This window comes from Lates calcarifer, linkage group LG4, assembly GCF_001640805.2.
Source record: "Lates calcarifer isolate ASB-BC8 linkage group LG4, TLL_Latcal_v3, whole genome shotgun sequence".
NCBI lineage: Eukaryota > Metazoa > Chordata > Actinopteri > Centropomidae > Lates > Lates calcarifer.
The window spans coordinates 6,349,447-6,376,574 of record NC_066836.1 but is presented as its reverse complement, the minus strand read 5'-3'; the positions used below and the strand labels follow the sequence as shown (position 1 = coordinate 6,376,574).

The 27,128-nt window shown below is 42.2% G+C and overlaps 2 protein-coding genes and 1 long non-coding RNA gene across 11 annotated transcripts in view; all 3 read left to right on the top strand.

The window, feature by feature from the left end:
• The first annotated feature begins 1,868 nt into the window (after positions 1–1,868).
• Positions 1,869–14,530, top strand: LOC127142331 (uncharacterized). The gene is made up of 2 exons (XR_007812918.1): positions 1,869–2,212; positions 12,190–14,530. It is a non-coding gene; the product is annotated as an uncharacterized LOC127142331 (long non-coding RNA).
• Positions 14,531–17,777: 3,247 nt separating this feature from the next.
• On the top strand, positions 17,778–23,076 carry LOC108884225 (transmembrane protein 200C). Its single transcript, XM_051069896.1, has 2 exons — positions 17,778–17,930; positions 20,845–23,076. The coding sequence occupies exon 2, from the start codon at positions 20,878–20,880 to the stop codon at positions 22,444–22,446; it is 1,569 nt and encodes a 522-aa protein (XP_050925853.1). The 5' UTR covers positions 17,778–17,930; positions 20,845–20,877; the 3' UTR covers positions 22,447–23,076.
• A 1,484-nt stretch (positions 23,077–24,560) lies between these two features.
• The window catches only part of LOC108884228 (band 4.1-like protein 3), a 49,078-nt gene continuing 46,510 nt past the window's right edge, over positions 24,561–27,128 (top strand). For 8 of the 9 annotated variants that reach the window (XM_051069895.1, XM_051069889.1, XM_051069893.1 and 5 more), the window contains exon 1: positions 24,561–24,703. In XM_051069895.1, coding sequence (XP_050925852.1) covers positions 24,568–24,703 — 136 coding nt within the window. In that variant the 5' untranslated portion in view covers positions 24,561–24,567. Of the gene's footprint in view, positions 24,704–24,812; positions 25,049–27,128 lie in introns of those variants that run through there. The other variant, XM_051069892.1, reaches the window with a different exon arrangement.

The following is a 27,128-nucleotide window of genomic DNA, read 5'->3' as shown; positions in this document are numbered from 1 at the left end:
CATAAAGGAAATTGAGGAATAAATAAATAAACTGGTGGTTAGACTGCTTCAAGAACTCCTCAGAAAACAACTGTATTACATCTTTGGAGACACATTTAGCTTTCAGTTCATTAAGTTAAGCTTTGTAAAATCATTCAGGGTTTGGAATTAGGGGCTGATTTGATGGATGTCCATCGCCACAAGTCTGTGTGATTTCCTGTAACTGTATCTTGTGAAAACTAAGCACTGAACAGGTTTGAGTCTTCCTTTTTCTTTTATATTTTTCTCCCCCTAGTGGTGTTCATGAGTACTTTTCATGAGCCGTCTCCCAGAATAACTCCTGCACTGCCAGGGACAGAGATACAGATATATTAACTGCTGGCTAGCAGATATCAAAAAAGGATTTTCTGCCCCAAAAAAGTAATGAAATGAAAGAGGAAAAAAGTCTCTGGTAATGTTGTCATTGTGCAAAGAGTGAGCAAATTAGCCCACACTGCTTGTACTTTAACAGCCAATACAGGTCACCCCACATAACATGTGTAGGGACGAACTGCTCTAAAAATGTTAACTCTTTGCAGTAACCTCTTTATGGGCAGGAAAACTACTGGTAATTAATTGGGAAATTATTTTGTTGCCCACGCATTATCAATACTACAGTACAGATGATATCAAATCATGTACAAAGGTTTATTGTTGAGCAAAAGTGTTTTGTTGCCTCAACAGTCTTTGCCATTGAATTTTTAAAACTTAAAAATCTAGGACACAAGCTTAACATGATCATTTCCTGACCTCTCACTCTGGTATTTAAGTGTCAGCAAACAATTTTTAGATTTGACTGAAGCCTTCTCCATCTTATCTGACATTGTCAACTCACCCTCCCACATCAGGAAAACATTAACTACTTCATTTATCCAGGTTAGGTTTGCTGATCGTCTTTGTTCAGTGACACCCTTCTTCTCACTCTCGTGCACAGACACAGAATTGGAAGCTCCCCAGTTTAACCACAAACCACTGAATGAGTTCAGGGGTTATAGTGTGTCTTGGTTAAGGACACATCAGTGGAAGAAATGAGGAAAGAGCAGGCAACAAACACACAGATCCATTCTGCTGGCTTATGTTTGTGACGCTTGAAACACAGACACCGACTGAATGCTGCTCGTTCTTTCTGCCATGCGCACTCACATCTGGGAGCTTACACAAAACCAGATGTTTTTCAGCAGATACTCCAGAGCAGTTGATGCACATTACTTAAGGGCACATCAGCATCAGTTGAGAGTAGAGAATCACTGAGCTTTTGGTTAATTCACCAGATACTTCAGAGCTTTAGTCCAAAGAGCCAAGCCAACAAACCTCCTGTCACACTCACGCACTCAAACGTAAGCCTCAGACTGCTGCTTTCAAAAAGCTACACTCCTGTGAGCAGGATTGAGAATACATAGCTTGCATAAAGTTATTTGATGAACAACTCTGACACTTGGAGCTGTTAGTAATCAGTACAGCACTGTAGGACTTTAGAAACTGAGTAACTTGTATTGATTACCTAGTAGATAAATGAAAACAGTAGGGGTTAGTTTGATCATTCTTTGCAAACAACGCATTATGAAATCTTATTTTTGCTGGGTGAAATGTTTTTCTTTCTGCAGTGTCAGTAAATGATGGTTTTCAGTTTGATAGGCTACTCTTGTGACTCTACCCCTCTGAAATAAGGTTGTTGTGACTGAGCGTATATTATGCTAACACTATGCATCTCTTGGCAATTCTGCTGTTATTATGCCCAGAAACACAGCCTTGGACAACTAATTACCAATTCACCACTTACACAACTTCCATGTTTCCTTGTGTTACATAGTGTAGATTCAAAAACTGAAACAGCTAACAGTGTCCCACTTCCTAAAACATATGATATTTCACTTTTATTGGCTCTTAATTCAGCAGGTTGTCCCTGCAGACTGTAGCAGTGCCTTGAAGACTTTCTGTTGGACAGGAGGAAGGAATCTCTGGCACAGCCTCATGGAAGCTGAAGGTATCATCTTTTCCCTTTACAGAATGTTCCGTCTGGTCAGAGCTACAGGCGCTGTGGCAGCGGGGATGGTTTCATATTTCATTGCAAGACTGGTGCAGTGAATTATTCCTCTGTTCACACATGGAGACCGGGGGAGCTGATGAGTCGCAGCGTGGAAGGGGAAGGAGATACGGAGGAGACGGGGAGCTGCTCCGGCTGCTGATGCTTGATGTGAGTTGAGCTGCAGGGAGAGTTCACACCAGATGTTCCCTGAGTGGAGAGGCACAGGCATGACATATGGACACACAAACACATTTGCAGAGCTGTATAGTAATTTATGTCCAATGCAATCAGCAACAGAGATCCTTAACACTCAAAAAATGAATGGGAAGCCAAGAAAATGACAGAGATCATTAACTAACTGATCTCAGTGTATACCTGTCATGTATGCATGGATAGAGCACTTAACAGGACCACTAGGATAATTTGTATGGTGTGCTGTAGTATTCAGTACAATATCTGTTCAGGAGTGTCAGCTAAACAAACACAACGACAAGCAAAATGATCACAAAAAGACAAAAAACAACCACAGCGAGATGCAAAACCACAACAAAAAGTCTCAAAATGGGATCAAAGGGAGGAAGAGCAACTGTAAAGAGATTCTAACAGGCCACAAAGAGATGCAAAACAACCTCAGAGAGACTCAGAGCAACCACAAAGAGATTAAAAACTGCTACAAAGAAACTCGAAAATGACTACAAGGAGACACAAGGTGTCAAAAATATGCAGAAAAAAATGTATTGCTATTCATATACTTATTTTACCAGCCTCAATTATTATTGACAGTGAGTTTGACTTTAATCCCAGACATCACTTTGCAGGAATCAAGTTTCACATTTTCCAAAATGGTAGGCATTACCTTTGGAAATGAATTTTTTATGAGCTGCAATTGAGAAGAGCAAGGTCTGCTGCTGCAGATGCACTGGCCTTGAGATGCTTTGAGTTGCTTTTTGTGGCGTTACATGTCCAGGAGATGGCAGTGTAGAGCAGGCAATGCTCTCAGCCGCACAATGTCAAATAAAGTCAACAGCAGCTTGTGGAGAGCACTCTTCACTCTGATACAGTCTCAGGTTACATTTAATCCCTAGTTGAAAGCTCATATTCATGTTCACATCATTAACATGTTATTCACCAAAGTTGATAATTCAATAAAAAACATTTCTTTAAATTATTACATTTTTCAAATGACCTGATGATGATAAGAGCATATGTGATATTTCAGGTTTGTATTGACACTAATGAATCAGCACTTCTACATGTCAATCATACATAGATAGATGGAGAGTCGGATATCTTCAGTTTATAGGACTACATTTGTCTATTACGCCACCCTGCATATGCATACTGAAGTCACGAACATAATATTTTCTCACACTCAGTCTCCTCTGCGCTGATGTAACAATGTAATGAATAAACCAATGAATAATTAATCACCCTGCAATTGCCGATGAAAGATTAAATGGTGTATTTTCTCATAATCAAGATGCTCACTGAACTGCAGGCAAACAGCCCCGCAGCACACTCACATACATCACTGCAGATTCTCACACACATGCACGCACACACACTAATGCACACATGCAACACAGATCCACACATAGGTCAAAGGGCAGCTGAAGCAACTGGAGCACAACAGCCTGCTTCCATCTCCAGGGACTGGATTATACTCTTTTTTTCTCTCTCTTTCTCTCTCCCTGCCTTCTTCTCTTAACCACCACCCCTCCACCCCCACCCCAACCCCTTCCTTTGCTTTTTTACCACAAACAATTGCACAGGCTGGACTGTAAATCTGTATGTGAGCAGAAGTGGACATCATCTTCTAATGGCCCTTGTGTGTCTTTCTCTTCTGCATATTTTAATCGACTATAAAAGTGTTGGTGCGGAAAATGCAAACCACCACTGACGTGATCTCAAAATATGACAAGTTCTGCCAGTGATTTCTAAGACTTTAAAGCTCCTAATCACTCCTACATCCTCGTTATTCTTTTCGGAGAGTGATGCAGCAGCTGTTTTGAGCTGACTTCCAATAATTCAGCGTATTTGCTTTCGGTTGCAGCCCTGCCATCGAGCGTTTGCCAAGGGGGGAAGCGAGCGATCAATCAATGGACCAGCTCAACAAACAAAAAGCGCCCCTGTCGAGCTCTCACATCTCAGGCAAATCCATATCTCATATTTCCTCCATTTTCATGCAGATGGAGGGGGAGACAGGGGAGAGAGTAAGATGTCTCTGGTCTCCTGACATTGTTCCTATCCCCCCTGACAGTTTGATGTGATTGCATTGTCAGCCTTCTGACTCTGCTGGTGCTGTAGTACTCTTGGTTAGAGGGTGGATGTGAGAAGGCTGGAGAAACAGTGTTCCCGGGCACAGACGTGGCATACATATTTCAGTAGTTTGACTACATATTTTAGAAGTTGCAAGCTTAGTGTCAACCCACAAGTGGATAGCCTAGTTTGGTGTATGGCTGGCATATTGCGTCACATTTTTACTGTGTTTTTGTAGGTCTAACATGCCAAAATATATGCACACACAGGTACAGTATATGCTGATGTTCTAACATCAATCTCGATCACATCATAAATCCTCAAGATGCAAACTGATATTGGGAATGTGCCCGAGGTCAAGTCCTCATCAAAGTCAATCTAATTTCCTGCAACTCAGGGGGAAACAGACGACTTGGCCCCCATGTTGCCGTGGCAGCCAACAGCCCCTCTCTCTGCATATGATCAGTCTGTTGCCATAGCAGCCCCGTGGAGCTTTCCTGCCAGTCAGTCTAGCAGAGAAGACGAGTGAACCAGCGGTGCCCCCATCCAGAGAGGCCTGCATGTCTTCATCTGTTGCCATGGCACCGTAATAGCGTTCTGGATAGATTTGGCATGGCAGGGAGTCAGTTCCTTTATCTTCCAACGCATTATATCGAGCCGAGCTTGCCTGTGTTCAGCGCTTGCAACATGGTGAGCAGACAAAGGGATCCAAAGTGGGATAAGGTAGATGTCAAGATAGTGTATCTATATTGAGATCCAGAGCAGTGCTGCGCTTAGATGTGTGGTGTGTTCATCGGGTGCTAATTAGGAGGTACATAGAGATGGTGGATGTTAGAGACATGCATGACAAGGTAACCTGGAGTGGACTCTTCAGCTGACTCATTTTGTATTAGAATGAGTGGATGTGTGCAGTCATATGGTGCATTTGCAGTGAGGAAGTACTGAACCAATTCAAATGTGTGCAAGCAAAAAGGAAGTCAGGGAGCCAAGCATTTCCAGTTCCACTTTGAGAGAGGGACTTTCACATATAAATTAACGTCCATTACAATCAAGTCCTCACCAAACGGGTTCACTGCTGATTAAGCCTATCAGCACCAGGTAAATCTCCCTGTATTTCACAGTACACTGGAGTTTTAAATCTGGTGTCTGTGGCGACATTTCCCATGCCGGCACACCAGTAGTTATTGATTTGCCAGAGCTGAGGAGGAGAGCAACCGTAGCAACAGAGAAGAAGTAGGCTACAGCAGCTAGTAGCATGGTGGAGCCTATGGCAGAAAAACCTAGGAAGTTTCCACAATAAAGTTCCCGTTGCTCCAGATAAAAAGAAACCCAGCATTCAGAGGAAGGAGTACAAAGAAAGCCATCAATGGCGAGGACAAACACGGATTGTAATAACAGTCACTGCCAGAGGGGGGAGACAAAGATTCCACACTGCAGGTTTTAATCAGTATTTTTATATAACAATGTATCAAATGACAGTGTGAAAACACTGTGACAATGTAAAAGGTTGCTCGTAGTGATGAAACTAGCAAATAATCACCTGAATCTGCAGCTCCCCTCGACTTTATGGAGATTAATCGCAGGTTTCATTTAATTATTCAGCTCTCTGACCTACAAGTTCTGTTTTGGTTCACTTTCACTGCTCTCATTGTGTTGTTTCTAGCTGCAGTAAGCAGGTGATTCTGGTGAAGAAGCTCTAAAAATCCCCTGTGCGCTATCTGCTCAATACCAAACAGCAGAGACACAGAGTTAGAGACTTGCTGGTGAACATAACGGAACATTTTGCAGCTAAAGAACCAGATATTTCTCTTGGGAGTTGGTACCAAAACAGAGCCAAAGGAGAGTGAATACTGGGCTTAGATTCACCAGGTGGACAGAAACACAACTCCAATGTGTAATAATTTTGCTCCATAACAGCTAGATATGTACAGAAACTATTTCAGCATATCAAATTAAAAGGAGATGATATGTTAAAACTATGTTCACAACTTGTTTTCACTGTGAACAGTTTTCATTGGAATAACTTCCTACTGGAGAGGCACATCAGTGATACGTATATCTTGTGTTCTGTGGATTATCCAGATTAACTGGGGCACCGTTTTTGGAAAGAGATGGAGCTGTTTAATTTTTCATATGTAATTTTTCAATGCTTTGAGCTCTGCAAAAGAAATTCTCATCCCCTCCATTGTGTTGGGTTGGAGACGGATATCTCAAAAACCCCGAGAAATAAAATAAAATAAAAACTCCCTGCAGTTGCAATGTGAAAATATGTACTTTTACAATTTGGATGAGCTCCCAGATTAATGTTTTACCCTACAGGGGAAAAATGAAAAGAAAGATGAGCCACAAAATGTAAATACTTTACCATTTTCTCCTATTTTTTTTACTCTTAGTAGAAGAGAAAATACTTCAAGGCTCTGTGTGTAATTAGTGATGGACAAAGTATTCAAGGTATGTTACATAACTGTTCACCTTGAGATGAAGTTGAATGTTGTTTGCAAGTGTGGTTCCTCATCTCCTTATCTCACAACTTGGTGTAGCCAAACAAGATGACCCTTTGCAACCATACGAAGACTGCCTCTATATGCAACAGTGGTGACGCTATCATATCATTCACCACTCGTCGGCCTTCATCAGTCGCCCATTCTTCCTCCTCTCTCTGGATCCAGAGCCAGACTGAGAGAACTGCCAGGCTTTGCTGTGGTGAGATTATGGCAGTGCTACATTCATCACTCCCACCATTTGGTAACCTCACTATGAGGACAAAGAGGTTGAGCGTGGTGACTCATGTTTGGCTCCTCTGACCCCTTCCCAGACCAACTGCTGCTGCTACTGCTGCTTACCCTTTCAGAGAAGAAACGCATACTGGTCTGTAGGACCAGGCAGGATAGAGTTGTCTCATGCCACAGGAGCATCATCTTTGTATCCTCAAAGGATGTCTTACTCCCCTTTTGGTGAAATTCTTCTTCCAGGTCTTTCAATGGGAGATATTTGTTAGAGATTTAGCTGTGGTAAGCAAACCATTGTTCAGCAGACTACGGAGTTTGGCAAGAACATGGGAAATGTTAAGACTCCTATCTCTGGTTCTGCAGACTTAATTCCAGCAAAGGGAAGACCAAAGTCCAGATAAGAGGTGATCCTTCAGTCGATACAAGCTTGATATTAATTCAATTTCAGACCTTAATGTGGGATGTAGCTCTTTCTTACTCATTTGTAGGGCTTTTTTTTTTAAAAAAAAAAACATGATTCTAGTCATTCCCTTACCATGGTTATTATTGTAACCATGATGACGAATGTTCCTAACCTTAAAGAAAGCTCTTTCCCTGAACTTAACCAAATTGGTTTCATGCCTAAATCTAAACAGACCTTTACCATTTTGGAGAGCAAACCAATGACTTATTTTGTCCTTTAATTTGTAGGCGTTTTTGATCGTAATAAGACATACAGAAGGGCCTCCTTGACAGGGTTGCCCACAGTTGACATCATCATCATACATAGAAAGCAAAACCTCAACTCAAGTGTTTTTACTTTCTCTGAAAATGAAGCTCAAGAGAAGAGAAATGCACAAGAGAAAAAAATGATCTGTTTCAGCCTGAGCCCATATCGACCCCAAGGGTGGTTCTTACCGTATTCATGAAAACTTCTCTATGCTTTCCTTGCTGTCAGTCTGATCTCCATCTGCATCCACATCCATCCATCATTAGAACCTGCAGGGCTAAAACTGACACATCCTACTATCAAATGTATGTGTCAGCAATCTGTTCTTGTCATGTCAGGCTTTGGAGGGTGGTTGGTCTTTGGGTCACTGTCTTGAAGCATTACTTTTCAGATATTAGTGTTAGCACTCCTCCGCTCCTTAGCGGGATCTGCCTTCAGGATCTCCTCTTTCTGAAAGGAGCCCTTTTGATCTCTTCAGGCAAATCTGTCACCAGTGGATGAACAGTACAGCAGCAGAACTGATCTTATCCTTAAGCTAAGAACAAGCTGTACTGGCAGCACCGATCACCAAGACTGCACAATTGAGTGGAAAATGTTTTGCTGGTTTGATGAATTACAATACAAGTCACAAGATGCTGATGTCAGGGTCACAATTTGCTGTTAACAGAGTGAATCGATTGATCCATCCGGCCTTGTGTCAAATGTACAGGCCTTTGGTTGTTGCATATTAGCTTTTCTTGGCAAACAGTGGGCCCCTGGTAACAACTGTGCATTATTTGAATGCACACAGCTTTTATTAACTTGCCTGTTGACTGTGTGTGCTCCTTCATCAATGGATGCAGGAACACGAGAGTGGTTTAATTTCACTCCCGGCTCATTTCAGTAGAGCATGGCTGAGATTAGGTGTAAAAGGGAACAGACTCACTGCATAAATTTGCTTCTGAAAAATCTGCAGGATGTCAGTGATGCTATCAAATCAGGCTGAACAGAGATACCTGTGGAACATTTCAGTCATCATACAGCATCTGAAACAATTCAAGCTGTCCTGGATTACTGAGTGTCTGAATTTCCCTGTGATACCATCAGCGCTATCGTGACAATCCTGCAGAAAAACTAATATATCAAGAAAAAATTTAAACCCAGTTCCAGAGTTTTTTGAGCTTTAGGGTTCAAGTAAATTTCACAAACTGAAATATAAAGCAGTTTGTAAAAAAAAACAAAAACAAAACAAGGATAAGATAAGACAAAGATGCCACAAACTAATAAAAAACTGCATTAAGGAGTATATATTTCCAGTGACTGGCTCAAACCATGGCAAGTTCAGCAAATGCACATTGATGGTTTATATGCTAACCAGAGCATATTCTTTAAAGCTATTTGTGTAGGTCTCTTCCTGTTTATTGATTTTTATATACAGAACATCCATTGTTAAAGCGAAGAGTTGACGATGCACAACGAGGACATAATGTGCATTAACATAAAGCAAAGTCAGAGCACATAAGCACCTGCTAAGCTCTGCCCTGCCTGTGTCGATATTAATGTAGTTAAAACAAAGGAGTGAATCAGTCACTGTGCTGCCACCCTCCACTGCTCTCAGTGCGTTTCAGACACAGAGGAAAGTGATGAGTAGGCGCTCTCACTGGACAGTTTGGTCTTTGGCCAATGTACATCCTGCTTTGTTGTTGTGTTTCCCTCTCCTCTCTGCTTTTCTGTCTCCCACTCATGCACTCCCCAGCAGCAGAAGGTGATAATGCTAGAGTGTACAGTATGTCTGAGTGATTTTACACAACATGTTCTGCTGCATGCACTCATAATGTTAGGAGGCTTTTTGGCACTGCACAGTATTTACTATAATGACAAAATGTGCTCCTTTTTTTTGGCTTTGTTTCCAGGAAATATGATAATGAGGTTTCTACAAAGGTCGGACATCTGGGGGTTATTGTTGATTCTGGCTTTATATGCCACAGTCATTTCACCAGTGGAACAAAAGCACATTTTTATCATATAAAGTGAGAGTCTATCCCAGCCCTGTGTGGCTGTACTTAAGCACAGCAGTGTTTTGAGCTAAATGCTATCATCGGTTCAGCATACTGACATACTAACAAGGACAATAAATTGCATTAAGTACAGCTGCCACTGAGGGGAATGTCATTAGTTTTGCAGATATTTGGTCATTAATCAAAGTACTGGACAAATTGAAATTTTGACTTGTTGATGGTGCTTAATTAAAGGATCACAGGAGTAATTACAATTCAATCTGAGAAGGACACAAACTGTACTGTACTGCCGTGACAGACCTTTCAATAGTTGTTGAGATATTTCACTCAAAACCACAAATGTCAACGTCATTGTAGTGCCAGAGGAAAAGTCAGAGGACTACCAAAGTCAGAACCAAAGTGATGCACCAACTGACACTACTGTCTATAGAGCCACATGCTAGCATGGCTAAAAATATATATTTTTTAAATGAAAAGCTTTTTATCACAGGTATTATTGCAGCTCGCTCCTTACTCGTCTGCCTACTGTGAAGAACACAGGCAAAAGCTATGGGCTAAGTGTAGTACATTAATTCAAAATGCAACAGATGCCAAACATAAATCACACCTCTGCACAGACTCCTGTTTAATATCAAAATTAAAAATTAAACTCTTACTTGTCTGTATTGCCCTATATAGCTTCACTCTACAGTACCTCCCCATCCTGCTTATCGAATATTAATACATCTCTTAGGTCATCTCTTCCAAGGGCCAAATCGAAAGTTGTCGAGACTGATTTTGTTTTTCCATGGTCCTAACTCTAGCAACATTTTGCCAGATTGCATTTAGCAGCCAAAGAGCCAGATATTTCCCTCAGGAGATGGTGCATTGCAGACCAATAACAGAGCTAGAGGAGGAGTGAATATTGGACTTACTTTCATCAGGTAGCCAGAAACACAACTCCAAATAAAAGCTAATTGTATGTACCCTCTGCTCGATGCTGGTTTGGTAAAACGCTCAACATATCACATTTTAAAGGTGATAATATATAAGTGTTTTGTTTGCAGTTTGTTGGGTTAAAGAATAATTTAAAAGCAGAATGAAAACAATCCTTTCCTACAATGTTTTTTGCTTCCCTGTGGAGCACATTGTATCCATGCTGGAATAAAATGTCCTATATAAGTTTTGCTTACTTGCTCTGCTTTGCTTGCTTCTTTGAATCTTCTCCTGACCATTATTTCTTTTTATGTCACCTTTTAATACAGGAGATCAGTGACAGAACAGGTTGTATATCACTGAGAACCGTGACCCTTTTCTGACCCTCAAAAATAGGAGGATAACACAGAATCAATATTTATTAGATCATATTGCTGTCAGTGTGATAAAGTGAGACCTTGTTTAAGTTTGTGGTGAAAAAGAATCTGAACAGTTCAATGTATTTTGGGATTGTGCTTGAAGCAAATTGCAAAATACACCCACAATAATATGTCACCACTCAATTCACAGTCTTCAGTTTGTTGAGGGGAAATTAATACCTCCTGAATGCACTTGGACAGTTGAGATTTTCAACTGTCCTTCCAGCGGTAAAGGTTAATTTGCCCGATAACACAAATGAGTCTGAGCCCTGCGAAAGCTTAATTCATTGGTAGATGTTGATTAAAACATTAGCATATGAAAAGATGAATGACCTCAAAGATGCTCCAGATAAAAGCAGTCAAAAGTGGTTGTGTTAGGTCGACCACCAAGATGAAACCCTTTTGATTGGAAATACGTTTTCCAGCAGCTGCTACACAACTGACAACAAATGTTGTGATGGAGGTAAGTGATTAATGTGCTAAATATATGCATTGAAAAACAGTGTGTTGTAGTGCAAATAAGCGAATCAGCTTTGGAGAGAATCCACATTGTCAAATTTATAGCATATTTGATCCTCTCAAAGTCAAAATAATATAATTAAGTCTCCCCTCCCAACAGTTATATCTATCTATCATCTACTGATGTTTTTGTATCAGTCACTCTGGTGACTCAGTGGAGCCTTTTAATGTGATTAACAAGCTTATCCAAAGAATGAACACTCTTGGGAGTTTGCTTGTTGGTCTCCCATCACACCATCATCAAAATCACCTGACACAAAATTGAGGTAACACCATATGTGTCACACAACTGAAAATAGAAATAGGAGTGGAGGTGTGACAAAAAGACAAACTGGCCGCATTAGCTGAAAATCCACTTATAGGATTGTGCTGAAATGATGAACGACTTCTTTTTCCACAGCCTACATGTTTTTAAGACTCTGTGTTCTTGTTTTTTAGTTTTCAGACTCAGTGTTCTTCTTCTCTCCCCAACTCTTTGTGCAGAAAACAATGGAAAATGTTCATTTTTGCAATCCTTCATTAATCAAGCACTGCTTTAGCTGCTAAGCATCCAAACAATATGAAAAGTAGTCAACCTTTTTGTTTCCTCACTCCACAGCCTTTGACTGTTCTGAGAAGCGATGACGTAACTGAAGGTCGCGGAGCCTCGTGCAACCAATGCCAAGACACCGCATTCCTTCCGCTTGGTTTACCTGCTCAGGTAATATTGTGTGACTGCTGCTGTATCCATGGCAATGAACACCTGCAGATACCCTCGACCCGGGCTCCTCCGACAGGGCTGATTAGCATGCATGGATGAGGCCCGAGCTCTTCCCTGATTGGTCCTGTCAGCTCCTGGCATGGGCTCTGACTTACCCCTGCAGAAGACCCAGCTGGCTGTATGCCCCCCTCCCATCATGCTCACGCCTGCTGTATTCCACATGACTGGACTTGTCCTCTAGGACACGGAACCCATGCTCCTGTACAGTGAATGTCGGAGCAAGAATGTCTCACTGAATCACATGCAGCGATTGCAGTCTTTCTATGTATTTGCCCCAAATGTTAATATAAAAATAAGCATTAGCAGCAGCAGGATCTCTGAATCTGCAACCCAGGAGAGGTTTGTCAGGAGATTTGGCATTGCTATGAAAAATGGACATATTCTTGTGTCATCACATTTCCTCTGGTCTCTCAGGGTGAGCTCTTTTCATTATTTCCCCTACGTTGCCTTAAGTCACACCTTTTGAGGGGGCGATTCACAAACAGGTCAGCTAAAAAGAATATTTGATGAACAAGCTCCCGTCAGCCATCACTTTTGCCCTCTGGTTTGATTCTGTGCTGCCTCTGTCCCAGCCCTCCAGCCCAGATAAAAAGGAACCTCTTCTAAGGTGTTTTCGCGAGCCATTATAAAACGGTTGCCATGGATACCCACTCTGAACAGGCTCCACATACAGGCAGCAGAGTAGGAAATGACAGATGCAATATTTCACATTTCAAAAATTCCTTTTTCTCTCATCAGCATACAAAAGCTGACGGACCATTGTGTTAAAAATGCCAAAGATCAGGACCCCACAAATAGGTCTGTAAGGCTATTTGTTATGGTCAGTCGCTATTTAATTCTTGTTCCACAGAGGTGGGTTGAATGGTATTTTCCGCCTCATTTGGTCTTTGTTGTTTCTCCCTGAAGAGATGACCTATATTATCTAGGATGGGAGATCAAAGAAGGCGTTCTCACTGTGATCCCATGAAGCCTGCATCTTACAAGCCCCGAGAATCAGCCCTGATTGCGCAACTGCCTCGCTGCACTGCAAAATGTGGCCATGAAGCTAAAGAGTGGAAAAACAGCTTCTTTGTAGCTGCTCAGCCTACAGGATTCATGATCCTGCAGTTTAGGAGGAGCAGAGCTTTTGATGTCGAGGATTGTAATTACTGTCTTTTCTTGAGATAATGCACACGCTGCTCAGTGCTGTTTATTATCCACTTCATAAGCATATTAAGAGAAAGTGGCGGAAAAAGAAAAGAACTAGTTTGTACATTATGTTGAAGCAAACTTTGGTACAACTCACTTCAAACTTAAAAGAGTCTGAGTTCCCTAACTAGGGCTATCCTCCGTTACATATTACCTCCATATTTTATCCATGAATTCCCATTAGTGTTACCAGCTGATGATATGTGAGCTAATGCTGGCCTCTATTCGTGTTCGGGTCCTTGGTTGCCTATTCATCAGCCACTTATACTGGGGAAATGAAACAAGGTCACCAGTGGGAACCGGCTACCTGCTGGGAACAAGTGTTCACCTGCTGCTCTCCACTCCCACCCTCCTCCTCCACCCACCCACACCCTCCTGATCCCTATTCCCGTGTAACCCAACTACTGGTCCCCTTGCCTGATACAACTGGGCGTCTCGTTCCATTTCCAGAGCTCCACACAATGTCAGAGACACATGGCTGCCGAACATAGCAATGGATGCGCCAGAAATGCCCATATGTCTCCATGACCTGTATCAGTCGCTACACTGTCACGCATCTCATTAGCCACGACCAGAAACGGTGCAAATGGACCCTAATGGTCATTCATCAAAATAAGGCCTTCTCCCTACAGTGCCTAGCAGACAATGGTGCAGGTGATGGTTAGTGTGGGAAGCTCTGGTGTGATTTATGACGACGTTCTCCTTTCTACTGTTTGAGTTTCCATTGTGCAAGATAACGAACATGTTGTAGCTTCAGTCTAAAACTGAAGGTCACAGACTGATTGATGTGTTTGAGTTTAATTACTATCAATTATAGTTTGGTTTGGTGAAGAAGAACACTTTGGGTTTTAAAAGCTAGTATGTCTTCTTGCCCCTGTTTGGTACGCTGACTGAAGGATGCAGGGGCTTGAAAGTTTGATCTTTTTGGTAGAGTTTTAATGGATAATCAGGTTCCAAAATGTATCAGGTGTAAATAAAGAGTGGTATTATACTTACAGGATGATTGATATTATCAACAAATCCCATTAAAAGACCAAAACCAACAATGAATCGATCCTACTAACAAGTATTGCCCACATAGCAAAAAACTAAATTGTTTATTCCACACAACTGAACCACACTGTTGCACTGAGAGACATGCTTCTTTGTTATTGTGAACATGGGCACAGTGGTTTATTCTGAGTCCACTCTGCTGCTTTAAATACACACAAACGTGCTAAATGTGTATTAATCTGCAGCTGAAAGTAGTCCTCATCAAATGCACTATTTAGTCTTGTTTGATAAAAACTACAGTGCCCAGCTGTTCTAGGAAATTACTGATCTCTTTTTCCCAAGATTTAAGATCTGAGTAGGAACTAATGGGCCTGGATAAGCTGATAAGAAAAGTATCAGAAAGATTTTGAAATATGCCAGCCTTATACTTAAAGTACTGATTGTACATCTAACCAGACAGGAGGCAAATTTTTCAACAACAACAACTCAGAACAGTTGTTTTCAGTGTAACTGATGACCCATCATCTGCCACAAATCTCTAAAACGCTCTCAGCTACTGTGTCTTCATTTCTAAGGCCTCAGAAGGGAGCACAGCTTTTATCTCTCCAACTGTGAAGCCCTCTGACTCCCGCAGCAACTAAGGCAGTAATGATGACAGCGTTTCCTGGAGGGAGTTGATCTCTCACTGAGCCCATATTTTAGGTTTCCACAATCCCAATTAGCCAGTAGAGCCTGAGCTTAAGAAATGAAATGAACCCCCCGTGGCTCCTGGTGCTGCTTCAGATAGATCTCGTAGCTGTTAACCAGCACATTACTGTAAGAAAGAATGTCTGACAAGCAAAGGAAGCCAGAGGACAGAGTGAATGTCTCCCTCAGTGCTGTGGCTGTGCAGACACAGTAACAAAGATTTCGGAAGGAGATCCGCTGGAACTATTTTTGACACTACAGTATATGTGAGCCCTACTCTGGTGCACCATCTCCTGGGATGCCTGGATGTGTGTTGTGTGAGGGATGATCTAATTTTTGATAAGCATCAGAAAATGGTATAGGAGCAGATCTGATATAGATCTGGATGGGGCCGTGTGTAGGAGGCACATCATTCACAGCGGACAGGATGGGAGAGGGGTGTCTTAAATAACTGTGATAGACATGATATGATCACTGAGGAATAAATTGAATTATTGAATTACTGCTGCAGAATAGATGGGAAAGCCCAACCCAAAGATGAAACCTCCAGTATTAAGAGAGTATAACAAGGAAAACTCTGTATCTATCAAGTCTCATTTTGAGATTCTCTTTTTCTTTCTTTGTGACAGTGAATACGCACTGAACCCCTAATTCATCAACATACTCTAGGTGAGTTTAATTACCTGGGGATGTCTTGATAAGAAATGATTAATAAGTATGTGAGGTAAAGTCATTAGGGTCAGATAGGAAGTGTGCAGAATTAATGTATATTTTCTGCAGCCTCCGCAAGTGTCTATTCTCTCACCTGTAGGTCATGGAAACCACACCTCCTGTAACTGTTAGATAGCCAATAACCTGAATATTTCTCTACAGCCCTACATTGTGTAAAGACTGATGAATTTAAGTTGTCCCTCCTCTTGCATATATTTAATTAATTAAGCAGGACAGGTGCTGGCAAGTCTTTGGCACACAGCGCATTAGCCACTGTCAACAAAGATCCATTCGAGGGAACTCGTGGTGAATCCCAGACCTCGTTTTGTGGGTAGAGAAGTGAAACCAGGCTTTGCTTTGAAACGCAGCAGAAGTAGGACACGTGCCAGAGAAAAGTTGTTGTAAATCTGAGAGTACGCTCTCAAACTGATTGCTGATTGGAATCAAGAGTTGTTGAGGGGGAATAGAAAGCTCTTGAATGAGAGATAATACTGGGGAAATGATGAGCAGATGACGATGTGAGTTATGGTGTTGACTGGGGTGGTTTTGATCGGATTCTGGTGCTAAAGCTGAAGAGTTCATTTCTACATTTATATGTGGGAAGATCAAAAACATTATAGTGCATATTACATTTTACATTTTTGGCACTGAGCTGCTTACTCATAGCTACTTAAAACAAGTGAACTGAGGCTATAAGAACACTTGGACAGACTGGTGAAGCTTCTACCTGTGCCCCTTCAGGAATGACAGCAGCTCTCCAACATTAGGCCTGTAGTCAAGTCAAGTACTATCATGAATTTCATATTATTTCTACAGACTGTTAAGATGCATTTTGTAACAATAGCTGCTGTCTTTTTCTCTTGGATATCTTGGAGCAGCATATTTTGTAACATTTGTCCTCAGTAACAGAGTTCTAAGATGCTCTAAGCCTCTGTCAGAGGCTCAGAAACATCTGTTGTGTGTCACTGTATCTTCCTATATTGCACAAGCTTAGAGTTATATACTGAAAGCTGCTCCAGACCTCCAGACCTCCAGAGCACCGGTTAACGCCACGGATTAAAGACAGCTCTTTAAACCCCCCCCTGGATTATTTCCCATGTCCGTGTATACTTTGACTCCGACTGCAGCATGCACACGCTGGAGTTTTCTCTGTTCCCTCCACTAATTTATGCCATAAACAAAACACATTTCTGGGTCATAAATTTGCAGTCAACTCTCTGGAGCATCAGCACTAAGCTTTGTTATTCACGCCCCCCCCCCAGTGCATAGCTCCTGCCTCTGTCTCCAGTCTCACATCACTGGAACACATCTGGACTCTGTCATATTTCATTTTGTTGAACATGGGGATGCAGCACACAAGCAATTATAGAAATACACCTCAAGGGAGAAAAGGTAGGGAGAGGAAGCGACATGATGCAAAAGATGATGAATTAGGTGTATTTAGATCTGCCTTTTTTCTGACCTCACCTACACCATGTGCAGTTTTAAACCCTTCACATAGCTTTTTTTTCATGCATTATATGTTTTAAACTATTAATCACAGGTGTGCACGTGCAGATAAGTACCTTGTGCTTGTCATTTGTCATTGTTAGCATGAAAAAACCCGGGCCATTGTTCCAAACAAAAAAGGAAAAGATGGCAAAAACACAACTGGCATGGCCCTGTAAAATATACCATCAAATATAACTCAGCACAGTTAATGACTCAGTGTGTATGTGTGTCCACACATGGGAAAAATCTAGGAAAAATACTGGAAGTGTTTGGAGTATAACGTACAGTGTGATGAATGTCCTGAACAGCTCTCGTTTTTTCACGTTGCCCAATAATCACCACCAATGGAAAAGCAGTTGGCCCGCCCCTGCCGGTCTCTATTGTGAATCCGCGTTCAACTGGAAACCACTCTTCCAGCCTTGGCACCAAAGTGGCGCACCACGACATGCAGCAGAGCTGAACGACGAGTGCGCCTTTGAAGATGCTTGATTGTCAAGCCACAATTTCTGGTAAGAGACGTGCTGGGTTTTTTTAATGTTCTTATGTTTTTTGTTTGTTTTTTTCTTGCAGCCTACCATCAGTTCCTCCTGCGCCTTCACCTCCAGCTGAATATCCGCGCTTCTTTTGTGTTTTACAGTCGCGTCTGATTCGCACGAACAGGCTGTGTCGAAGTGAAAAGAGGTTTGAGAAGTGTTTTAATTCTGTGACAGATCGGTTTAGTTGGAGAGCATTTTTTGATCTTGAATCAATCGACAGACAAGAGTTTTGATGTCAGGAAGCGATGCGCACTGAGTCTAGTCCGTTTACTTTCAGCGGAGAGATTAAAATGGTGATTTTGCTGCAATTTGGTAAAGATATATCGGTTTGTCAAACACATCGAGTGTCTTATCTGTCAGATTAGAGAGTGATTTAAAGTAAAAACAAATGTGATGGTATTAGAAAACGTTCGTGTTTTAATCGCGGCTCTATTTTATCCAGTTAAACTTTACTTATGACTGTGATGTTGCTCATTTCTAATAAGTTATTAGTGCAAATCAGTCGAGACCAGTATTGTTCGTTTATACAGCGGTGTATTATTACCGCACAGCTCTGAGTTGTAGTGTTAGTTCTGAAAGCATGGGCTTCGTCAGGCCGTGGAAGAGGTGTGGATGTTTGTCATCTGTCTGCACCTTGTGAGTCCCCAAAAATTACAGTGTTTTGGCTTTGTGTTAGAGCGAGATGCGTCGCTGTGGCTCTGGACATTTTCAGGGCACATCCAGCTCCACAGCGACTCATATTTTTTTATGTGTGTGAGTGTGTGTGCTTCACGGGCTTTTCCAGCAGAAGGGAAACAGATGCGCCGTAATGTCAACAGTCGATTACTCACGCAACATTGCGCGAAAAATATGCGCCCCCGCAGCACAGCGCAGCGCTCGGACGGACTTGAGCGTTAAAATCTCTCCCTCTCTTTCTCTTTCTACCCTCGCCAGACGTGCGGCTTTTTTTAAGGGAGACGAAGAGAGGAGTTGGCAGCTTCCTGTTCAGCACCGCAGACAGAGACACAAGCCGACTTGTCCACACCCACTTCTGGTCCACGTTACCGCTGCCCTTCTCTTCCCCAAACACAGAGAGAGGTCCGCCCACGCTTTATCAGTTTTAGTGCAGGTTGACTTGCAGTCAGCCGGGAGGCATTTGAGTGGTTATTGGATGTGATATACAGAGAACGCGGTCATAAGGAGCAGCTGAGTACCGGTGTGATGTTTGCTGAAGCTCAGGTGCAGAGCTCCGTGTTCTACTTTCAGTGGAAACTGCTTGTAATAACTTGGATCATAAAGGGATTTGAGGTGGCCTTCATCATCATTATTTTGACTGTTAAGACTCAGACAGCAACACCCAGAGCAACCTTTGAAAGCGTCTTATTAATTGCTGCTCTGAAAGGAATTTGTGGAATAAGTTATTCATGAACCTAAGCCCTAAGTCATACACAATTAGGCGTGATTAGTCAAATTAAATACCTAGCTTACCAGCCAGCACAATCAAGCTAGAGTCTGTCTAATTAATCAGCCTTATCCTTTGATTACTATTCACCACATGTGGTTGAAACTCATCAGCAGATGTCTGTAATCATGATGAGTGTTGGTGGCTTCATTACCCTTTGGACTGCAGCTTCTACTATGACTGCTCTGTGCTGCATGATCAGAAAACCACATAACAAATGCAAACATCTTACGTGGCACAAGACATCATCATCTCGAGGCACAGCTGTGTCAATTTGACAGTGAAATGGATTTGGGGTGAAAAGCAGGAAGGTGAAGTGTTGGTAGGAGAGATTGGTGGGAGGAAGGAGAGGCAGGAAGAGAAAGAGAGTAAAGGAAGCAAGGGGCGAGGTGGGGAGAACATGCCTGCTGGCCTCCTGTCTGGACACATTACATTTTCGTAGGCTGATATCGCACCGACACAGCTGAATATAGATAAATAGCACTCCTTGTTCTCTGCTGTCAACTTGGGTATTTGTCTCTGTTTTGCTTACATCATCGTATTTATAGATTCAGCAGCAGCAGATGGATGTTATCTGTTCGTCCAGTGTCCATCTTATGACTAATATTGCATCTGCCTTCAGATGGATTTGTGCAAAGAAGCAGTGTTTGCTCTACCTGTGGGATAATCCCAGATACAGGGCCGGATTAACCCGCTGGTGGATCCTGGGGCAGAAGTGAGCCCCCCTCCCCCCTCCCCTTCCCCTCTTCCAAGCCGTTCTGCCTCAGAAACCAACCAATATTCCTACGTTGGAATATTAAAGTGCCTGAAAATGTAGCTTCAAATCTTAAGAATTTGTCTTTAACATTAAATATTCATGACTTTAAAAAAAAAGCAGCATCACAGTTTAAAAAAAAAACATCTGTAGGTATTTTTTATTTAACACTCAAGAACTGCTTTATCACAACTGTGTGGGTGTGGTTTGATCAGATTTGACTGATGGTGACCAAACAACCTATCAGCTATAATCATATTCTGAAGAAATACAGAAATGTCTTGTAAAATAACCCCAACTTTCTGTGGCAGAAACATGTTTTCATGATGGACTCTATCACTGCTCGTAAGAAGCTGATTTAAAAATAGTTTGTTTTTTTTTTTGGTCTTTAAAGGTGTAAAAACTACATTTTTACTCATTAAAACCTTTGATATTTCAGTCATTTTCTGTTTTAGTGCACATCACCAGGCAAATTTAGGAATTAATCATAATACAACAAAGTACTTAGTAGTTGCCAGCTTTGCCTGGCCAGTAATCCAGCCTTGTATGTTTCATAAATCTGGATTACATGTGTAATCTCTTAGTGAAATGAACATATTTACTCTGTGGCTGGTTCTATATGCCAAAACCTTTGGCTTATCATGTACACTATTGACCCTCTGCCCTGTCTTTTCTGATTTGTCTCCTGCTAGGTTGAGTGACAAGCCCGCCATCCCGTCGCCACCATGATAGCCACAGGGGGCCTGCTGCGCATGAACCGGCGCCAGGATTCCCTCCGCTCCAAGAACCGAGCGGAAAACAAGAGGAAGAGGAAATCCAAAAAAAAGAAGAAGAATGATGTGGTGGTGGTGAAAGGGAAGCTCAACCTGTGCTCTCCGGCCGGTTTGGTGGCTGCTGTCGGAGTTATCGTTCTCATGGTGGGGATTTCCATGGCCGTGCTGGGCTACTGGCCCAGCCAGAACCAGCATGCATACCAGGAGCGCCGCAGAACTGGAGCATACCACGCCAACAGGATGAGCTACTCCAGAAGTCCACCTGTTTCCTCGAACTTGACCCATGATAAGCCTCCCTCCAGCCAGACAACTTTATTCAACCAGAGCCATGCTAACAGCAGCACCCCCAACCCCTCCCCTCACTGTGGCTTCCTCTGTGACTTCCTGGATAATTACCTGTACTCAGACAATCTGAAAGTCTTCGGACCTCTGGTGATGGGAATCGGCATTTTCCTCTTCATCTGCGCCAACGCAGTCCTCCATGAAAACCGCGACAAGAAAACCAAAATCATCAACCTGAGGGATATCTACTCCACAGTGATAGATCTGCACAGCATACGGTCGAAGGAGTACTCACCTCTAAACGGTTTGGTGAACTACACTCAGTCGAGGAGTGCTGAGGGTCCATCGGGCTCCTTCCCCGCAAGTGGGATGCTCACTCGCAGCTCCTGGCCCTCCACTGGACTCGGTTTCCAGGGTGAGTTGGGTGGCGATGAGGTGTTTAGACACCCCTCTTTAGCCAGCAGACCTCGTAGCTGGTCCAGAGATGTCCAGACCTTCACAGACACTGTCTACAGCATCTACAAAGACTACAGCAATAGCAGCAAGGAGGCGCCACAACCCCGACAGTGGGAGACCACCTCCATCGTCACCTCCTCTGTGAACGCTTTCACCCTCCCTGTGATCAAACTCAACAACTGTGAGGTGGAGGAGTCAGAGAGAGCGGAGGCAGAGGGGCACTCGGGGGAAGGAGTCGTTATCGAGGCTGCTGCTGAAAACATTAGCGAGGAAGGACAGGCCAGCAGCAGCCAGACTGACGACACCGACACCAAGGAGAAGGAGGCCTCGACGACAGATCCCCTCCCACCCCTTCAGAGCCATGAGGACATTTCCATAGACACAGCTGGCCAACAGGGGGCGCCACAGGCACAGCCTCAGCCACAGCTACAGTGGACCCAGCTGTTTCCTCCATCACCTGTTGCCAGGGCGATGGGGTCACGGCTGTCGCTCAACTCCCTCACGGATCAGCCCAGGTCTGCTCGACGCTGCAGCCTGTCTCTGTCTGTGTGTAGTCAAGGCGACAGAGCCAGGCGCTTCAGCTGCCCTCGTCTGGAGCGCTCCAACAGTAAGGGCTACATCAAACTGACTGATCTGGGGGGCGAGTCCTTCGAAGCCCCTGACACAGACACTTCTTTAGTGGCCACCGAACAGGAAGTAGCAACGGACGCAGCAGCAGCAGTGGAGGAAGAAGCTCAGGGAGAGGAGGACCTGGTGACACCCAGCACCTCTGCAGAATCCTAGACTCATTTTTTTGTTTTTTGCTGATGAGCCTCTAAAAACTCTTTGATGTCCTGTTCTTTGCTGTTCATACTTTTTTCTCCGATTGCCACTACAGAGGGAAGGAAATGTGGAGAGTAAGCAGCTAAGGACTATTGAAACATAGCCATGAACACTCAAGAGCAAGGCTCTTTATAAATACCACATCCACAGCTCAATATTCAGATGTAATTTTTCTATTTTTTTCAATGTAGCAAGAGCAATACTAAAGACTTGTTAGAAGATTTAGTAGAGATTTGTAAAAAATAAAAGAAAAAAGAGAAAAGAAAAGAAAATCAAATCTGATGAGTTTTAACTTTTCTTTTGTATAACAGTAAGGCAAACATTGTAGCTTGTAGAATTGCCAAAACCATCACTGAGATCTCCTGTCTGACATGTTGTACTGTAGCATTAACATATGCCACAGAAAACTAGATAGTCTAGATTTATTTCTCTACATTGTTGTGTGAATACCACGTGAATAGGTGAAATGAATTGAATCTCAGGTAGACGTTTTGTTTAGGATCGGGACCTTGAGGACAAGGTCTTCCCTATGTGCACACTTGTTTATATGAAACATTCATGGTTGAATAAACTTGACTGTAACACCTCCTCTTCAGTCTAACAGGTGTCCTTGTGTGATATTAGATTAAATGCAACGATTGCAGAATGGTCTGTTTGCTCCAAATAGTTTTTACCTAGAATTTTAAGAAAAATTAAAAAGATGAAAATCTAAAACAAGGTGGGACTATGCGTGGTTGAGTGTGTGGTAAACCCTATGGGCAAACCTAAAGCTATAGATTTTCTTTCCTTGCACTTTGGCAGCATTTCTCATTACTGGGAAAGACTGCTGCAGTGGTATTGATATTACATTATCTGTGCTAACTGAACTGAGACCAGTAACCTATAAGTCTTTTTAATAACTATTTTCACTGTTTAAAAAAAAGGAAATTAGCTGACTTCTGCTGATTCAGATGAGCGACAAATTAAAGGAAAAACTAATATAAACTATAAAGTGTTTCGCCACCACAAGCCTCTAGAACAACTTCAGAGCTCCTTAGTTTAGAAGTCTCTTTAACTCCAGTACCATTTTCCCCCAGAAGATATCTCCTAATTTGTTGTTTTGATGGCAGTGGTTGAAAGCGCTGTCAAACACATCACTCCAAATTCTCCCTCAGTTGTTCAAAGGTTGTAGCACGATTCATATAATTTTCATACCCCTCAAATCATTCAGTGAGCCCTGTTGCCTGTAGGGAAACTTCTGAATATGTTTTGCCACTCACGTTGTATGTATTTTCACTACATACTGTATAACACCACTTTGTGCATGCTGTAATGGAAATAATTCCTACATAGCTTTCTGCCATAGTGAGTGGTCATCTGAATGTGGTCCCTGAACCACCAGGGATCCTTGATTGGTTTCAGTTGTTGCTACAAGACCTGGAGCAGTTTCATTTCACCAGTGGTGGAATGTAACTAAATACATTTACTCCAGTACTGTGCATTATTTGAGTATTATACTATTTTATATATTTACTAAACAACATTTCAGAAGGTAATATTGTACTTTTTACTTTATTTCTATATTTTACTTACTATTTATTTGACCTTTTATTTTGGAGGTTACTGTATTGAATTGTATTGCATTATTCAGAGAGCTTTCTCTGTTATTTAACAAAATAATAGAAACACCTATCAGTCCAACACAGTACAATTCAACAGCACCTCAAACTTCAGCTTCCAACATGCTCATAACATTGAATCAGTGCCTCCTTTTTACTGGAATATTGCAGCTTTTATTTACAGTTTGTAAGGGATCTGAATATTTCAGCCACTGATTTTCACATTTATTTCACTCAGTAATGAAGCACACAGTAGCCTACATGCTGTCAACAATCCCTACTACTTGAGTTAAAAATGCCACCTTTTATGGACACTGTCCTTGATTTGCAGACTCATCGTAAAAGCAACTAATGTGGCCATCTAGTGGTCATGTGACATAAAGATTATTATTAAACACACCCTTCTTCCCGCGAGCTACCACCAGGTGGCACTGGGACGATACCGGCTGACTTGTTATCGTGGGCGTGCCCGTTTATGAGTACAATGGGGGCCGTTTTGGAGGCGGCAGGGGCGGGGTTAGCACGAGTCTGTCTCTGCGAAGGTTTGCCAAAACAGGCGCTTACAGGTGTTTGGTCCTTTCCAAACCAGACAAGCCCCACGTCGGGATTCCTGGTCTCCGGTAACTCACACTGGTCTCAGTGTTCAGGGAGTTTGTGTCTCCGCACGTTAAGAGTCAGGTAAAGTGTCCTGTTGTGTCTCTGAGTTGTTTAGCTGCGTTCAACTGTACTACATATTTACACTGTCTCTGGACGGTGAATTAAGTGTGTTTTACATAGTTTGGGCAGAATTAACTGCAGCGTTACTGTTTGTTAACATCTGGCAGGGTAATTTCCACAATATGACTCACTGTTTATCCACTCAGTAACATTTTTGTTTCATTTTTCATTTGTCTTTATGTTGCAACCACCGGGCTTCCCGACACACTGTGACCTGCTGCTTTCCTGCTAACTTGAAATGTGAAATGGTGAGTACAAGTATTCATTCACAAAAGCGGGAAGTAAAACACATTAACGAGTTCACACACAATAGACAGAGACATGATTAGACAGTCTGACTCAATATACGAAAAGAAATAAGAAAAAAGTTTTAGTTTCTCTACTTCAGGCTACAGGATCAAGCAGAAAACTAACATGTCATTAAAGGTTAAGAGTTAATAGAGTGATCACAACTCTTGCTTTGCCTTCTTGTCAAAATACTGATGTGTACAAAAAGTTGGTATGGCAGCTGTTTAAAAGTGAAAATATTTCAAAATCAGAAGAAATCCACTGACACTTTGGTCTGAGAGCCTTTGAACGTGCTGATTGTCTTCTGTCATGGTGACATGTCTATAGAGTCTTTATCAGCGTTTTTCTCTGGCTGTTCCTTAACTCAATTCTTCTCATAACTGCTGAGCAAGCACAGCTTGTTTTCCTTGACAGGCACATGCACTCATACACACACACCTGATCAAAAGTCTGCTGGGCACAGGCAGGCAGTTCGGAAATGGGAAGTTCTCACAGCATGTGTTTCCGTTTAGATTCTCCTCAAAATAGAAATGTGAATGAATCAAAGGAGGAAAGCTCTTTGTTTTAATATTCTTTCATGTACTCTCAACTGCACATTGAGACCAAGAGAGATACTTAAACACTTTATTGCTTGTTCAATTTTGTAATTCCCTAATGTCCTATGGGTCTATATGGCTGTAATTAACTCTTATTTGATATTAAGTGTTTTAGACGTATATTTTTAAGATGGACTGTTACCTTTTACAGAGCCACATGGCCTTTCTGATAGCTCAGTAGTTTTAACAAGTTTATGAGGTTGAATGATGAAGGTGAATGTACAGGACCGGGGAGATAAGGCTCGGGCAAAGTCCGTGGGACTCATCCTGCTCATTGGCTCATGGCAGCGTGCACAGTCCTGCACATTTCTCTGTACCGTGCTCAAGCATTCCTGTGCTGGGAGTTAGTTGTCTTTAAGAGATGCTAGTACTTGATGTATGTCACACCATGCATGCAGGAGAGTTAGTGTTATGTCACCCCATAGCTGTCGTACATAATTTACACTTGTCTGTTCTGAGAGGTGGAACCAAAGGCAGTGGATCCCCAGGGAGAAAATGTGTGATTACTCTTTGAAACTGTGCTCCAGTGTAGGCAAAACTCTGACAAAGCCACCAACCAAAGCTCATGTGCTGCGTTCAAAAACAAAGTCAAACAGCTCCTTAAATCCCTTGAAATCTTGACAGGCAACCTGTAATTTATTTACACATCATTGTCTTCAGCCACATGGCAAGTGGCAGTCCAAAATATTCCCTCTCTTTTAGCTCAATTTTTGGTCGTTACGAACTCCTGAGGGGAAATATTTGGCTCTTTAGTTGCTAAATGCTCCACTGTGTTCACCAGCTAGGTTCTAACTGTGTCTTTCTGCCATCTGGTGCTGAGCAGGTAGTTTACAGTGGCATTTTAGACATTTCTTACTAAGAAAAACTGTCTGCAGTGGCCAGAAATGACGTCATCAGAGTGGTGAGACTGAACCAAAACTGTTCTAAATTTGGCAGAAAAAAATGTACTCATGTAGGATTCTGTCACTCATAGCAAGACTGAGTTTAAAAAAGAAAAAACAACTTTTCATGGCATTTAAAGTGGAAATCCTTTCAGGAAACTCAGGCATTATTTCCAAACAAGAGGTTTCCAAGATGATGTCTCACGGCACATAAACTGGCTGCAGTTTAACACTAGAAAGCCACACTGTTAAAAATGTCACAATCTCATGACTGTAAACTCAAAATGGAAAGTTGCTCTTACAGACTAACTAGTAAACACTGTCATACAGTATATGCTCCAAATTACCTGATACCAACTCTAACATGGGAAAGTGTATTTAAATTTTGTGGGTGACCATGTTTGTTGCCTGGTTTTTCCAAGCCAGGCCACTGGAACACAGGAAGGTTGTAATTATGGGCAAGCAGTGGGGAATTTCCAAATTTTGACTTGAGTGGAATGCAGTGTATGTACCAAAAACTGTAGGTTTCATCAGGTATAGAGTCTGAAGAAGTGGTTAAAGTA

What these genes read in the sequence shown, in the direction of transcription:
- LOC108884225 (XM_051069896.1), top strand. Translation starts at nt 20,878, where the DNA reads ATGATAGCCACAGGGGGCCTGCTGCGCATGAACCGGCGCCAGGATTCC.